We start from the raw sequence: 14,280 nt of genomic DNA on the forward strand, positions 1-14,280 counted from the left end.
TTCAAAACTAGCACATTCTACGCTTGATCAAAGACTAACATTCCAGTTGGTACCTGAATGATCACCCGCCGGCGGATGACCCTGGTGGTTACTGTCTCCTCATCAGAACTGCTTTCCAGAGCCCCCAATTCTTCTGCTATTTCCTAGTGAAGGCAGTCAAGTAGATAGGGTTGCAAAGCTGACACACTGAAGTCTCATGTTATTATATACCTGAAAGGCTTGTTCTATTTAACTTGCTCTTTGACATATTCTTCTAGTTTTTCTGAAGGAATTATTTCATGTAACCAATGAGTAATGGATTCCTGGTTGCAATATATTTGTGTTCCCTCATCTGACATTAATCAAACTAAATTACATTACTGACACTAAAAAGTATTGAGATATGAAAGGTTTTCTCCAAAGGCTAATTGAATCTTAACAGCATTATGGTGTTAAAAAAGTTATTAAAATTTATGGAATAAAATATGAACCTTTTAAAACAACTGTGAAGTACTTTACGGCTAATCTTTATGTTCATGTTTAAAATTTTTAAAGATTTCCTTCCTTTACAGATCTTCTTCACGACAAAGGTCTGCTAATAGCTAGTTTCAAGGCTTTCACAATACTATTCTAAACAGTCTGAGATACAAAGAATGGACTGGAATGACATTCCCATTGATACTCCTTTCATCTATATGAAAAGATGGAAAATATCTGATTTTTCTTTCCAATGACACAGCTGAAATATGAATCAGTGGCACGATACATGTGGCCACCAAAATTGCTGTGCACATCCAAATTATTTTCAGTAACTTTGAGATAAATTTCAGACTGAACAGGCACATTTAAGTTTCTAGCTAACATAAAAACAATTTATTTTAAAATAAAACCAATTTATGGCAAAAATAATTTTATATTGTAAAAGAGTACATGCATTATTCTCCTTAGAAAGGGTGGATGTGACCTCAACAAAAGGTAAGTATGATCGCTAATTCTTATATTATAGACTGGTATGCTGCTATTGAGAAAAGCATTTTGGAATAAATGCAGATATTGTTAAAACCTTGTCTGAACTTATTCTGATAATGTTAATAACATTATCATTATCTTCTGACCAGCAAAAAAAAATTAATGATCATATAAAAACTTTCCCCAAAGTTCTCCAAAGAAGCATAATCGGACAAAAATTGAGTGTGAACCAAAGACATTAAAAAACTTGATGGAGATGACATGATTCAAAGAGTGTCATAGATTTATATAGAGAAATGGAGAGATAAAAAGTGTCAGGGATGGAATTCCTAAAAACTGGAAGGAAACAAGGAAATGGAAAAATGGCTGTATTTAGAGAGAAAAAAAAATCAATGGATTCAGAGAGATGTCACAAGATGTCACCTCCATTTAAATATGGAAGTGTTCCAGCTTTGGGAGTGAAGTGAGTCATTAAGCATAAGGACAATGGGTGAAAGGAACTTTTGCTTGTTAGGATTCAGTACTTTGGATGAGGACAAGTTTTTTTGTGTGAGTAGTAGAAAGAAGAATTCCCAAGAAAATATTGGAATATCTGCACCGGAGGGTGAAAATCAGAATGCTCATGTAGCAATAATTACTAAATTAGCTGGTAAATGAAAAATCAATTGGGAACAGTGATAACACTGCTCATTGATATTGCTAATCTTCTAATATTAGATACCTTCATACTATTAGTTGTTCAGTTCAGATTCTGGGTAGTCATAGCTGATACCTTGTGTTTGTAATTTGTCAACCTTATATTTTTATGGATCTATGACCCTGAGAAAAGAGAGTGAAATTTAGTTATGTAAAAGCAGAAATCCAAGCAATAGACACCGGTCTTCTGGAATCCAAACAAAACAAGTGCCCATATAAAATCATCAGGCTGAATCTTACATTTACTTGGCTACGTGGCAGTTGAGTTTTTTTGAATGTTTTTTTTGTCATGAGGCCTGCTGTATTTTCTCACTGAATCTTACCAAATGACCTGACCTGTGGCATCCCTCTCATCTGATTCTGGCCACATCTTACTATTCCTGGAACAGTACCAGGATTTCACCTAACTGATCACATCCCTGGTACTATTGCCATCTTTAAGAGGCTGCTGTGCACCTGGGATGCGCTGCCTGTCTAGAGCTGCCCTGTACAGTTCCTGACGTTTGCCCTAGACATGGCAGACAGGGCAAATTTGGTGCTTGCTTTGCGACAGAGTTCTGGAAGTCCAGCAGGACAGGGTGTCTTTCTCCCCCAGGGCAAGGGAGGAGGCCACAACACCAGACCAAGCCAGCCTGGTCCAAGCTTTCCATCCATGTCAGTGCAGGCTTTCCTGTACATAGTTCCAGAAAGCTATGTGGGGAAAAATGGCTATTTCCTTCCCCACTCCACCAGCATCATCTCTCCATTGCCTCACACCATCTTTTACTGAGGCTCATGCTCTGCCACACTCACTATTACCCCAAACATTTACCTCACTCAATACCCACACCAATCCTGACACAATTAACCCTGTCTGGCCTCTGCTCTGCATGATCATTTGCTTGGGGCACCTCCCCAACTGCATCACAGTGATAATTGTGTCACCCACTTTCATCTCCCTTAATACCAGCCATTGTCTCATTCTAGAAGGAAAACAGCCCTTTGTAGGGCACAAAGAGTCAAGATGAAGGGTGGACTGCCCAACATGTGACTGCTTCATCTTATGGGAGGAGCATCCTGATTCTCACTGCCCCAAACAGCTGACTGGCCAGGTCCAATCCCTTGACTTACTGTGCCCGGATACCTTGCCTGAAAGCAACTCCCATTTGATTTATTTATTTATTTACAGAATGAGGGCATCATTGGCCAGACCAGCAATTTATTGTCCATCCCTAAGTGTTCAGAGGGCTGTTTAAAGTCAACCACATTGCTGTGGGTCTAGACTTCCATGTAGGCCAGACCAGGTAAGATGGAAGTTTCCTTCCCTAAAGGACATTAGTAAATCAGAATGGTTTATTTCAATAATCAACATTGGATTCATGGTCATTATTAGACTGTTAGTTTCAGATTTTTTATTGAATTCAATTTCACCCTCTGCCTGGTGGGATTCAAATCCACAGAACATTAGCAGAGTCTCTGGATTAATTCTCTTGTGATACCTCCCCAAGTGACTTGACTGAAGCCTTATGACAACCATGACAAGCTTCCTGGTTTTGTGACTTTTTACTGCACTGAAAATAAAGGAAATGCAACAGTACTGATAGCCTGGTACCTCCAGTTGAGGGAACAAATGCCAAAAAGAAAGGCAAGGCTGTGAGCATCCAAGTAGGTTCAGAGTTAGTGAGCACTTTGACAGGCCAGAAATATAGCTTGGTCCAGTCCATGAGCTGAGTGCATATTCCTGAATGCACTGAATCCTTGGCCTAGCTATACAGTGATAATTGCTAGAGCAACCCAACGTGCGAGATTGAAGTGCTGTAAAGAAGAGTACTGTAAATGAATGGGACACATGCCCACAAGTGTTCTTATAGGCACATATCAGGTGCCAATATTGCTTGTGGCTGGTGTCCACAGAATGTGCCCCAACAAATTAGTGCCCAGCATTCAACAAGGAGGTTCTGGAGCAGGTGGCAAGCTGAAGTCACCAGGAATATATTCTAACTTTCATATCTCTTGATGTCTTGCTTATTTGGCAGGATGGGAAGCTGAATATTAATGAGATGAGTTGCTGCATTAATAAGGCATTTAAAAATATGAATTAGCATTGCACTGCTCCCTAGTGAGAAACTTCCCACACCATTTGGCAGGTTATTTAAGATGCAGTAAGTTGCTTCCAATGTCAATATAGGACTCACAACACATCTTGCACATTTCTGCTAAAATCTCACCACAAACTATGTCAATTAGGCCCCTATAAGGTCCTACCCTTAGTTTCTCTTACATCATGATTATTTTCATGAAAAGGAATGTTCAATATTGCTGTGACAATCTTACCTTTTCAAGTGTTTTCTCCCCAAAGGCCTTTTTCATTTTTTCTGGCGGCTCCTCAGTTGTTTCCACAATAGTGGGGCCAGTTGTTTGGGAAGCATGCAAACCCTCATAAATTTGAACTTCATCAGGTTCCTGAACAATGGGACTTTCTTCCTCTATCCTCAGCGTTACCATTTCTTCAGGCTGTTCAATTGCCCCTTTCCCCTGGACATCATGTTCCAGTTCCTCACCTTTTCCTTTTTGCAAGTTAGTTAGTTCCCCATCAGATTCTGCAGACTCTTGTTTCCCCAGTCTGTACAGAAAAAAATTCATGACATGTAAGTATTTCAACCATTTGGCTGTTATAAATGACAGCCAAAGTTTCCCTCATTAAGTTGACTTTCCACTAAGTTTGACCAATAGCAGTAAAAACCATAAAGCTGCACTAATTGATGTTTTAATATTCAACTGGGCAATTTACAGATTAATTCAAACTTTGAAAATGACCCATTATTGCATACTTGAGATGGGTTCCAAACTGACCATCAGTAAAAACACAAATATAATCAAATGCAAATCACTCATATACCAACAATTTTCCATATAATCTGGCTGATTCTGGTCAAACTCCAGCAATAATAGCTAAGAGAAACATTTGGGGAAGCATCAACAGGAAGCTTCTTTGGATGAAATCAGGGATTGTTTCCCTGATAATAATTTGTAGCCTCGTGATTTCCTGTTCCTAGTCTCCACATTTCCAGCGAACCTCAAGTGTGAATCAAGTGTTAGGACATTTAAGTGAGGGTACAATTGTGGTGCCATCCTGGGCACTTCCTATCTGCTGCAGACTCCACTTCAGGTTAACATTTGGTTTTAGGAATTTGTTCCAAATCCACCTTTGAACTCTGTAGAACACATTTTTGTATCACCGACTTCTCCTTGTGGTAATTTGTGTTTTACTTTATGGATTGTCAAAAAGGAAATTGATGGAAAGACCTAACTACAATAATAATAACAAATAATAATCACTTTGGTTGAGAATTGTGTTTAGTTTCTATTACACAGTTGACATCTATATAGTGTCCTAATTTGTTAATTAATAGAACTTCTTGTAAACCAGATTTGTAAGCTCTATATTGTGAATCAAACTGGCAAGGAAATGTTTTAAGCTCAAACTGGCTTCAGGCCAACTACTGAAGCAGCCCTGACACTGCCACAAAGAAGCATGTAATATTAATGTAGAAATAAAGTCTTGCACTTTTTTTTGGAAAAATTTGGATAGTGAAAATCAAATCCCAGAAGAAACCTAACAAGGTGAACAACTATTCTTACCAAAATGGCTGCCTTCATGTAATAAATATCAAAATTGTAAGTCCAGTTCTTACAATATTGGATCATAATTGAAATATATTGGACCATCAACTGTAGCCATCTTTAGCTTTGTGCTGAACAGGAGGACATTATAGGGTCACTGAGAGATGGGAGTTAAACAGTTTACTTTCTCTGTAATGTGAGAAGTTTCATATTGGTAAACACCAGGAATCTAAACTCAGCTACTAAAAGATAGAAATTATGATCAATGATATTCCTGTATGAATATTGAACCAAGTTTCTATGAAATCCTTCACTGTATTCTCAGCTATCCTGTTTAGTGGTAAAGCAGCACTTATGTAAGCATCCGATGTATAATCGAGATAAAAAGAGAAAATACAAAGTTAAAACTAATTTAACAATTAGCTGGAGCATATAAAACTTTTGAACTTGAAGTAGATGAAACCTTACATGGATCCTTCCCTTTGAGTGTCAGAAAGTGATTTCTCCTTTGCTTCATCATCTTTTCCTTTTTCAGCTTGTATCAAGGGCTTTGACATGAACTGTTCATCCACTGACTCTTTTGACTGATCTTGCGACTTTGCTGTGGCTTTGGGGCTTTCTTCCTGAGGTTTACAGCAACTGATGGAACTGTCTTCCTCTGAGACAAGAGGTGGTTGTGTTTGAAAGCATTCACCATGGTGTTCACGAACTGCTTGGGCTAGATCACTGTATAGCTCTCTAGAAGCTGGTTGTCCAAATCTCATGGTCTTTGGACTGTACAGGTCATCTGAAAGTGCAGAGAAACCTGCAAGTATAAAAAGCAGTGCTTACTGTTAGTTGCTATTATTAGCAATTCTAAGAAAGCAATGTGTTTACAGGTCTGAATATTTACTCTAGTTGCCTTTCGTGACTATGTATTCAATAGATATGCATCTAAAACACTAACGAATATTTTATCCCCGCTATTTATCAATTCTAAAAATGAACAAGCGATAGGTATGACATGAGAAAGCATTCGGCATAGCACGGACTCACTAGACTGCACCTGAAAGACAAGCTCGGAGTACTGATTTAGGAGTGGCCTTTAAATAGTCACCATTTTTGTTGGGGAAGAATCGGGTAACCTAGAGAGTGGTAGGGCATGTAGATTTTGGACAGCATGCGTGGATGCACATAAATATGAGGTGCAATAGTGAGAATCAGGTTTGTTTCCCTTGTTTACTATTATTTGCTTTCCCACTGGATGTGAACATCACTGTCAAGGCTAAAATTTACTGCCCACTCCCAACTGCCCATGAACTGAAAGGTTTACAGTGCCATTTCAGAGAACATTTAAGATTTAACCACATGACAGTGGATCTAGAGTGATGCAGTAAGGATGTCGAGATGGGTTTTCATGATGATCGAGAATAGTTTCATGGTCACTATTACCATGATGAACTTTATATTCTAGGTTTTTATTAACTGAATTTAAATCCAATTAGCTACCCAAAGCAATAAGCCTGGAACTCTGAACTATGAGTCTAGACCAACATCCAGATGCCAACCTCTCTCCCAGCAGAAGGACTGATGAAAAAAAGAATTTTTAAAAAGTTGATTTTTTAAATTGCCTCCTAATGTAAAACTAGTTTTTGTGGACGTGCTACAGCAACATGGAGTTGTGGGTGGCTTTAACAAGCATTGTATGGGACATTGGGCTGTAAGCGGAATGGAGTTGTACTCTTGGGAACTGAATGGCCAGCTGCTTCTGCAATCTCTGCAGAACCAAATCTCAGGAGATGATCCTACAGTATGTACAAGCAGTCTTGCAAAGATTGACAGTTACTGCATCCAAGTAAATCCCAAATTATTTACTCATAGAAAAGTACAGCATGGAACAGGCCCTTTGGCCCATAATGTTGTGCCGAGATTTAATCCTAATGTAAAATATAGTAACTTAACCTACGCACCCCTCAGCTCACTGCTATCCATGTGCATGTCCAGCAGTTGCTTAAATGGCCCCAGTAACTGCTTTCACCACCACAGCTGGCAATGCATTCCATGCATTCACAACTCTCTGCATAAAGAACCGACCTCTGACTTCTCCTTTACACCTTCCTCCTAACATCTTCAAACTATGACTTCTCGTACCAGTCAATCCTGTCCTGGGGAAATAGTTGGTGAAGAATCGGGTAACCTCGAGAGTGGTGGGGCATGTAGATTTTGGAGAGCATGTGTAGAGGCGCAATGAGATGGGGAATGATTAAAGGGAGGTGGTTTTACACTGGGCATGCACTGAAAGGCCCACAAAGAATATACTCTCTTTACCAGCTTTTTCAACCATGTTTTTGAAAAAAAAAATATCATGCGTGGCACGGTGGCACAGTGGTTAGCACTGTTGTCTCATAGCGCCAGAGACCTGGGTTCAATTCCCACCTCAGGCAACTGACTGTGTAGAGTTTGCACATTCTCCCCGTGTCTGTGTGGGTTTCCTCCGGGTGCTCCGGTTTCCTCCCACAGTCCAAAAATGTGCAGGCTAGGTGAATTGGCCATGCTAAATTGCCTGTAGTGTTAGGTGCAGGGGTAAATGTAGGGGAATGGGTCTGGGTGGGTTGCGCTTTGGCGGGTCGGTGTGGACTTGTTGGGCCAAAGGGCCTGTTTCCACACTAAGTAATCTAATCCAATGCCACTCTCCCCTGCTTTTCATTGCGCAATCTATTATTAGATAAGGTAATGGCAAGAGATATGGATTGAGGTATTTACTTGATCATTAATTATCCACTTAAGGACATCAATAAATTGAAGAGTAGGCTAGTGAGCAACTTAGCCACTCCACATACTATGAGGACTGGGTCACAATTGGCGTTGGGAAGGGAGTCCCCAAATAGTTGCTGACCCATCCATTATATTTTATGTGGTCCCCTGCCAAAAGCATGCCCACAGACGGCCTTAAAGTTCAACCCACAATTCCTATGTCACAAAGTAAATAGAGTTCCATACCAGCAATACATTCCCAAAGTCTTTGAGTCCCAACATGCCCATGCTGCACTGGGCATCCCAATCACTCTAGGACTTACTGAAGCTCAGAAATTGCCAATTAATAGGATTTTGTCCACAGTGGTGACCAGCCCACCAAGTACATCCCTATGAGTCTTGGTGCCAGCTGGTGGTGGGTTGTAAGGATACTTCTTGATGGACAAACCACCCCACCAACAGGAATGTGAACACCCTGCTTTCTCCCTTTGTAACTGTGCCCCCAACCATCTCACCAGGGCCTGTCAGCTTGGCTCTGATGAACCCTCAGGCTCAAATTACATTCCAGTTCTAACACTGAGCATCTTCCTCATTGCCTTGCTGCAGACCACGCAGTGGTCAGTACTCCCAAAGGCACGACTGAAATTTGAAAACTCTCAGCTCATTAATTGGTCAGGAGCACTGTCAGGCAGACCACACCCCCATCTACCTCCTGCTGAGGGGTGGAGTGCTTGTCTCAAGCCAATTAAAGGGCCATCAACCGTTTTATTTGCTGCAGAAACAGCCAGACAAGCAAAGACAGCCTCGCCCAACTTCAAATGCAATCCATTATGTTTCTTTAAAGGAAAGATAATTGTGTTCACTAAAACACAAACTCTAAAAGCAAATGGCTGAAAATCCATAATTTTATTGGTGAAACCCTGCTAGAACTCTGGGGTGGACTGCGAAAGGGTCACAAGGTGCACTGAGCCACAGCCCTCCCTTAGGTTTTTTGCTGGGTCTTGTTCGCTGTAGTGCCCCAAACAAGGTCAGTACCATAGACACACAAAAGCAAACAAAAAAACTACCTTGGCACTCTTACCAAAGAAGGCAATGAGTGCAACCACTTGCCATGTCTGAAGAACACCTCAACAACCCTCAAGGTCTGCAACAGAGGTGCCCAGTCATTGTATGTGCTGAATGCCAATATTGAAACAAATTGATCTTTCTTTATCCTGTCATCATTGGCGAGTGTAACTTAGCATGTATGGCAGGGTTTCTGACCTAGTTGTGCAGTTGTACTGAATGAAAATCTATTTCCACTTCCAAATGTTCCTTTCTAAATTCAAATTAGGATTGACTTGCATTTTTGGCACTGAGAGAAAACTATTGGTTGCAGGTTGGTCAACTGTTCTGCCTACTATTCACTGAAAGAAGTCAACGAATAGGAAAATTTGGTGTCCAATAGATTATTTATCCATCATTAGTTTTCCATTGATGCTATAAATCTTCCTGAGTTGATTTTTATACAGATTTTTACAGAGTGTTACATGCTAGTTCTCTTAAATTTTAGGAATTGCACTTACCTTCACTGTGATCCAGTGCTATTGTTTGTTCAATCTCTGCATAAGTGCGGGAAACATGCTCTCTGCTGGGTGAAATCTGTGTAGTTTCCAATAAACTGATAATATCCATCCGATTAATTTTGGTCAATGTCTCCATTAGTTTTTCATCTTTAAATAAAAAGGAACAAAAATGTTGATAGGTTATATACTTAATAAATTACCATTTTACACCTGTCAAAGAGCTGAAATAAAATGCACAAAATAAGATAATGTGTTCTTTTTTTCCAGTCTAAAGTTCGAACTTAATAAGTGTCAAGGCTCTCACCAGCATAAAATTGTTTTAGTTTAAAATTCCACTCTCTCTGGAAGCACATTTATATTCTCAACCAATCTACTAGGACAAAATTAGGAAGAGAGAAAAGGAAACATTAATTAAACATCTGAACAAAATACTGCCCATGTCTCAGGGTTTAGACAAACAGACAAACGAGCTTTTATAAATATTGAACAATGTCTGCGAAGAAATAGCAGACTTATCTAGTAGGCAAAACTTGATACCTGTAATAAAAAGCCTGTATAATTAATCTGATAACCTTGGCTGAATACAAATGCATGGGGAAGAACTGAGAAATGAAATAGCGGGGCAAAGAGAGTGTATGAAAATAGAGCAGTGGGTCTTCAATTGTTCTATTATTCCAATATGACTTAGGAACTGTACATTCATACATATGTAAACATAAACATGCAGAGTGCTATCACTAATGACTGCACTAAGTGGTCTGCAGCACATTGTATGATGTGATGAAACTCCAGCATTTGTGTCTAAAAGTGTGATTATTTAGAAACCATAAAGAACCACAAGACTTACATAATGGGAACATATGTCTGTGAATAAAAACCCAAGAATCATAAAAAAGATAAAATGCTGATTTAGATTGAGAAAAGTCAAACCAAATTAGTGCCAGAGTAGGAGAAAAATAACTGAGTGATGCATGCATAAACAAAATGGCTTCCTCCTCAGCAACGAACTCAAAACTCCAGCTCAGAATGATTTGGGAGGCCAATGGTGCCATTGAGGAGTAGACAAAAGTGTTGTGACGTTTTCTAAAAGCTTCAGTTACATATTTTTAAGGCCAGGAGGCAAAGGGTTAGATCCATGAAGTAGCTGGGAGATGAGACAGGATGGCAGCAAAACCTAGCCAAAATTGGAAAAAGTTAGCATACACATTCAGTCAAATTCAACCACTGGATCCATTAATATGAATTTGAAAGCCTGAAGCAGGAATCAGATGAGCTTGTTGATAATTGATTAATGAGACTATGAACATAGCCAGCAAGTGCTAGTCCAAAGAAACAGACTATATTAGATGCCCTATAGTGCGCATACAGGCCATTTGGATCAACAAGTCCACACCGACCCTCCAAAGAGTAACCCACCAAGACCCAATTCTCTCTGACTAATGCACCTAACAGTCTCGACAATTTAGCATGGCCAATCCCTGACCTGACATAAAAGATAAAAGGATAGTAGATCAGCTCACTTCGGAGCCCAGCAAACCCTGATGCATAAAAGCAGTCATTGGTAAAGACAAGCTCACAAATATCATGAAGCCACAAACAGAGAAATGAACACACTGGCTACTCAAATAGCGAGCTTGCAATTAAGTAAAGAGAAAGGCAATACAGTGGATGCAGTGAAATAGCAACAAAAGAACGCACAGTGGAAAGAGAGAAAGATATGCAAGTACTGTAGATGACGCTGAAAATGTGTTGCTGGAAAAGTGCAACAGGTCAGGCAGCATCCAAGGAGCAGGAGAATCGACATTTCGGGCATGAGCCCTTCTTCAGGGACACAGGAAACATACAACATACAAATGTCTGGGTGTGGCAGTTACCAGAGAAAAGAAATTCACACAACCACTTAAACCAGGAAAGGGGTGAGAAACAAACCCACAGCCATTTGCCTGAAGGTGAGGACTGAAAGTGGAACTCAGAGAATCAGTATGCCATCAGACTATACCAGAAGATCTTGTCTGAAAATAAGAAAGAAAATGGATACCCAAAGAATAATGACCTGAAATTGAACAACATCATGCTAATGGCAAACAAGGGTATTGAGATTCAATAGAGAGACCAACATGAAAAGATATGAGTTCATGTTCTATATCACTGAAATAAATTAGCATGATGACCTGGGGCTGAAGAGTTATGAAGAGCTACAGTTGCTCTCAGTGAACCATGAGATTCTGGAGGCATCATTAAGGGTTAAAGGTAGTGCACACATTAAAAAGAACCCTCCAAGTTGAAACAGGAAAGATCTAACCTAAATTTATGCACCACAATGAGATAGTTGGATGTTTTAAAGATTTTGAGTATCACATCATTGATTGAGAGAAGAAACCAATGACCCATCTCTCACCAGGTACCAGTGCATAATAGGAAAGTTTGAAAGAGAGATCCAAGAGCTGGATGATAAGAATATGATCAACACAGGTTCAGATCTTATGGGCTGGGCAAATTCCAACAGTGCGAGAGACAAACAAAGCAGATGGATATGAATTTGAGATAAGATCCCCCCCAAATCTTAATTAAGCAAGAAAGAACCACAAAGCTTCCCCAACACTGCAAGAGATCATGCTGACATTGACAGAGGCAACCATTTTCAGCAGATCCGATGCTTAAAACAAATAATGAAAGGAGAAGCTGCACAATTAGATTTTTATTTTTAAGGCAATTAATAGGGTAAAAGGTCAACTACAAAGAGATAGTAATATATTTGCATTGGGGGTCAAACTGAGATGTGTTCTGGCAACCATGCTTGTGGATATATTTTTCTCCTTGGTGATGATGTACATTCAGATCACCTACAGAGGGCATCTGTTTATCTATCCAAACTGATAGAAGGTTGTTCAGCTTTTCTCATCTGTGACTCAAAACAAAAGGTGCATCAAATCATTGTCTGAGATTTACTGCATGCTGATGATGCCACACTAGCATTCCAAACCAAGGAACACTTTTAGTGGCGAATAGACAGACTGTCTCATACCATTAAAGAGCTCAGTTTGAGTAGCTGCATCAGAAAGCCAAATGCCACAGATGAGGATGCTGCCATACCACTATCTACCAACAGTGATAATGTGATGCTGCAGGTTGTTGATAGCTCCACATATCCAGGCTCCATTATCATTAGCAATCTATTATGTGATGCTGAAATCAACATACAGCCTAAAAGGAGAAAGTGAGGACTGCAGATGTTGGAACTCAGAGTCAAGAGTATGGTGCTGGAAAAGCACAGCTGGTCAGGCAGCATCCGAGGAGCAGGAGAATCAATGTTTCAGGCATAAGCCCTTCATCAGGAATCCTGATGCAGCCTGAGCTGCTGTGGTTTTCCAGCACAACACTCTTGATCCAGCCTAAAAGCTACAACTATTATGGCCAAGCTGAATAAGATTATAAAATGACAGAGGACACCAAACTGCAAGTCTAGCAAGCCTACGGTCACCATGTACTCCTTTGTCATAGAGAAAGTGTTAGCAGCTATAATTTATGCTTCAACAGGGCACTTGGATTATTTCAAAGTAGTCAAACAGAGCCACCATTGTTTTCTCAAAGGGAATCATGTTTAACTACATTTTTGGAGTTCTTTGAGGAAGTAATTTGTGCTGTATGTAAAGGAGAACCAGTGGATGTATTGCACTTAGATTTCCAGAAAATTACTGCAGAAACTAAAAACTCGAGTGTAAGCAGTACACGTTGCCATGGGTAGAAGATTGCTTCCTGTTAGCCAGCCAAAGAGTAGAAATAACTGGGTTTTTTCCAGTCTGGCAGGATGCCAACAGTGGTGTTCCACAGGGCTTCTGCTGGGGCCTCAATTCTTCACAATTTATACAAATGATTTGGATGAATGGACCAAAGGTAGGATAGTTAAATTTGCTGATGACACAACATAGTTAAGGAGGGGAGTTATGTACAGGACATAATCTAGCTATGTTCCTTTGTATGCTGCTTAAGTGAGTGGCCAAGACCTGGCAAACGGAGTACAAATGGGAAAATGGGAAACTGTTCATATTGGCATGAAGAATAAAAAAAAATCATGTTGTCTCAGTGGTTAGGGGCTGCAGATCTCTGAAATGCAGAGAGATCTGGATGTCCTAGTGAATGAATCACATAAGGTTAGTACTTCCTATTCATGCATTTATCCAAAAATCTTTTAAATGTTGTAACTGTACCTGCATCCATTACTTCTTGTGGCAGTTCATTCCACACACGAATCACTCTGTGTTAAAAAAAAAGTTGCCCCCAATGTCCTTTTTAAATCTCTCTCTTCTCACCTTAAAAATAATCCCCTAGTTTTGAAATCCTCCAACTATTTTGAAATCCTCCAACTATGCCCTTCAGATTTTATAAACCCCACAACCTCCTACGCTCCCATGAAAATATCCCAGACTATCCAGCCTATTTCTATAACTCAAACCCTCCATTCCTGAGAACACCCTGGTGAATCTTTTCTGAACCTTCTCCAATTTAATAATATCCTTCCTAGATTAGTGGTGCTGGAAGAGCACAGCAGTACAGGCAGCATCCAAGGAGCAGGAAAATCGACGTTATGGGCAAAAGCCTTTTATCAGGAATAAAGGCAGAGAGCCTGAAGCGTGGAGAGATAAGCTAGAGGAGGGTGGGGGTGGGGAGAAAGTAGCATAGAGTACAATAGGTGAGTGGGGGAGGGGATGAAGGTGATAGGTCAGGGGGAGGGTGG

General features: G+C 40.1%; 1 protein-coding gene across 34 annotated transcripts in view; it reads right to left on the reverse strand.

Moving 5' to 3' along the window:
* ank2b (ankyrin 2b, neuronal) overlaps positions 1-14,280 on the reverse strand; it is an 892,118-nt gene that overhangs the window by 23,282 nt on the left and 854,556 nt on the right. For 33 of the 34 annotated variants that reach the window (XM_043697402.1, XM_043697316.1, XM_043697278.1 and 30 more), the window contains 4 exons: positions 9,546-9,692; positions 5,716-6,052; positions 3,958-4,246; positions 54-143 (listed from right to left, as the gene is read on the reverse strand). In XM_043697402.1, the coding sequence (XP_043553337.1) occupies positions 54-143; positions 3,958-4,246; positions 5,716-6,052; positions 9,546-9,692 (863 nt within the window). The remainder of the gene's footprint in view (positions 1-53; positions 144-3,957; positions 4,247-5,715; positions 6,053-9,545; positions 9,693-14,280) is intronic. The other variant, XM_043697307.1, reaches the window with a different exon arrangement.

Source organism: Chiloscyllium plagiosum, chromosome 1 (assembly GCF_004010195.1).
Source record: "Chiloscyllium plagiosum isolate BGI_BamShark_2017 chromosome 1, ASM401019v2, whole genome shotgun sequence".
Taxonomy (NCBI): domain Eukaryota; kingdom Metazoa; phylum Chordata; class Chondrichthyes; order Orectolobiformes; family Hemiscylliidae; genus Chiloscyllium; species Chiloscyllium plagiosum.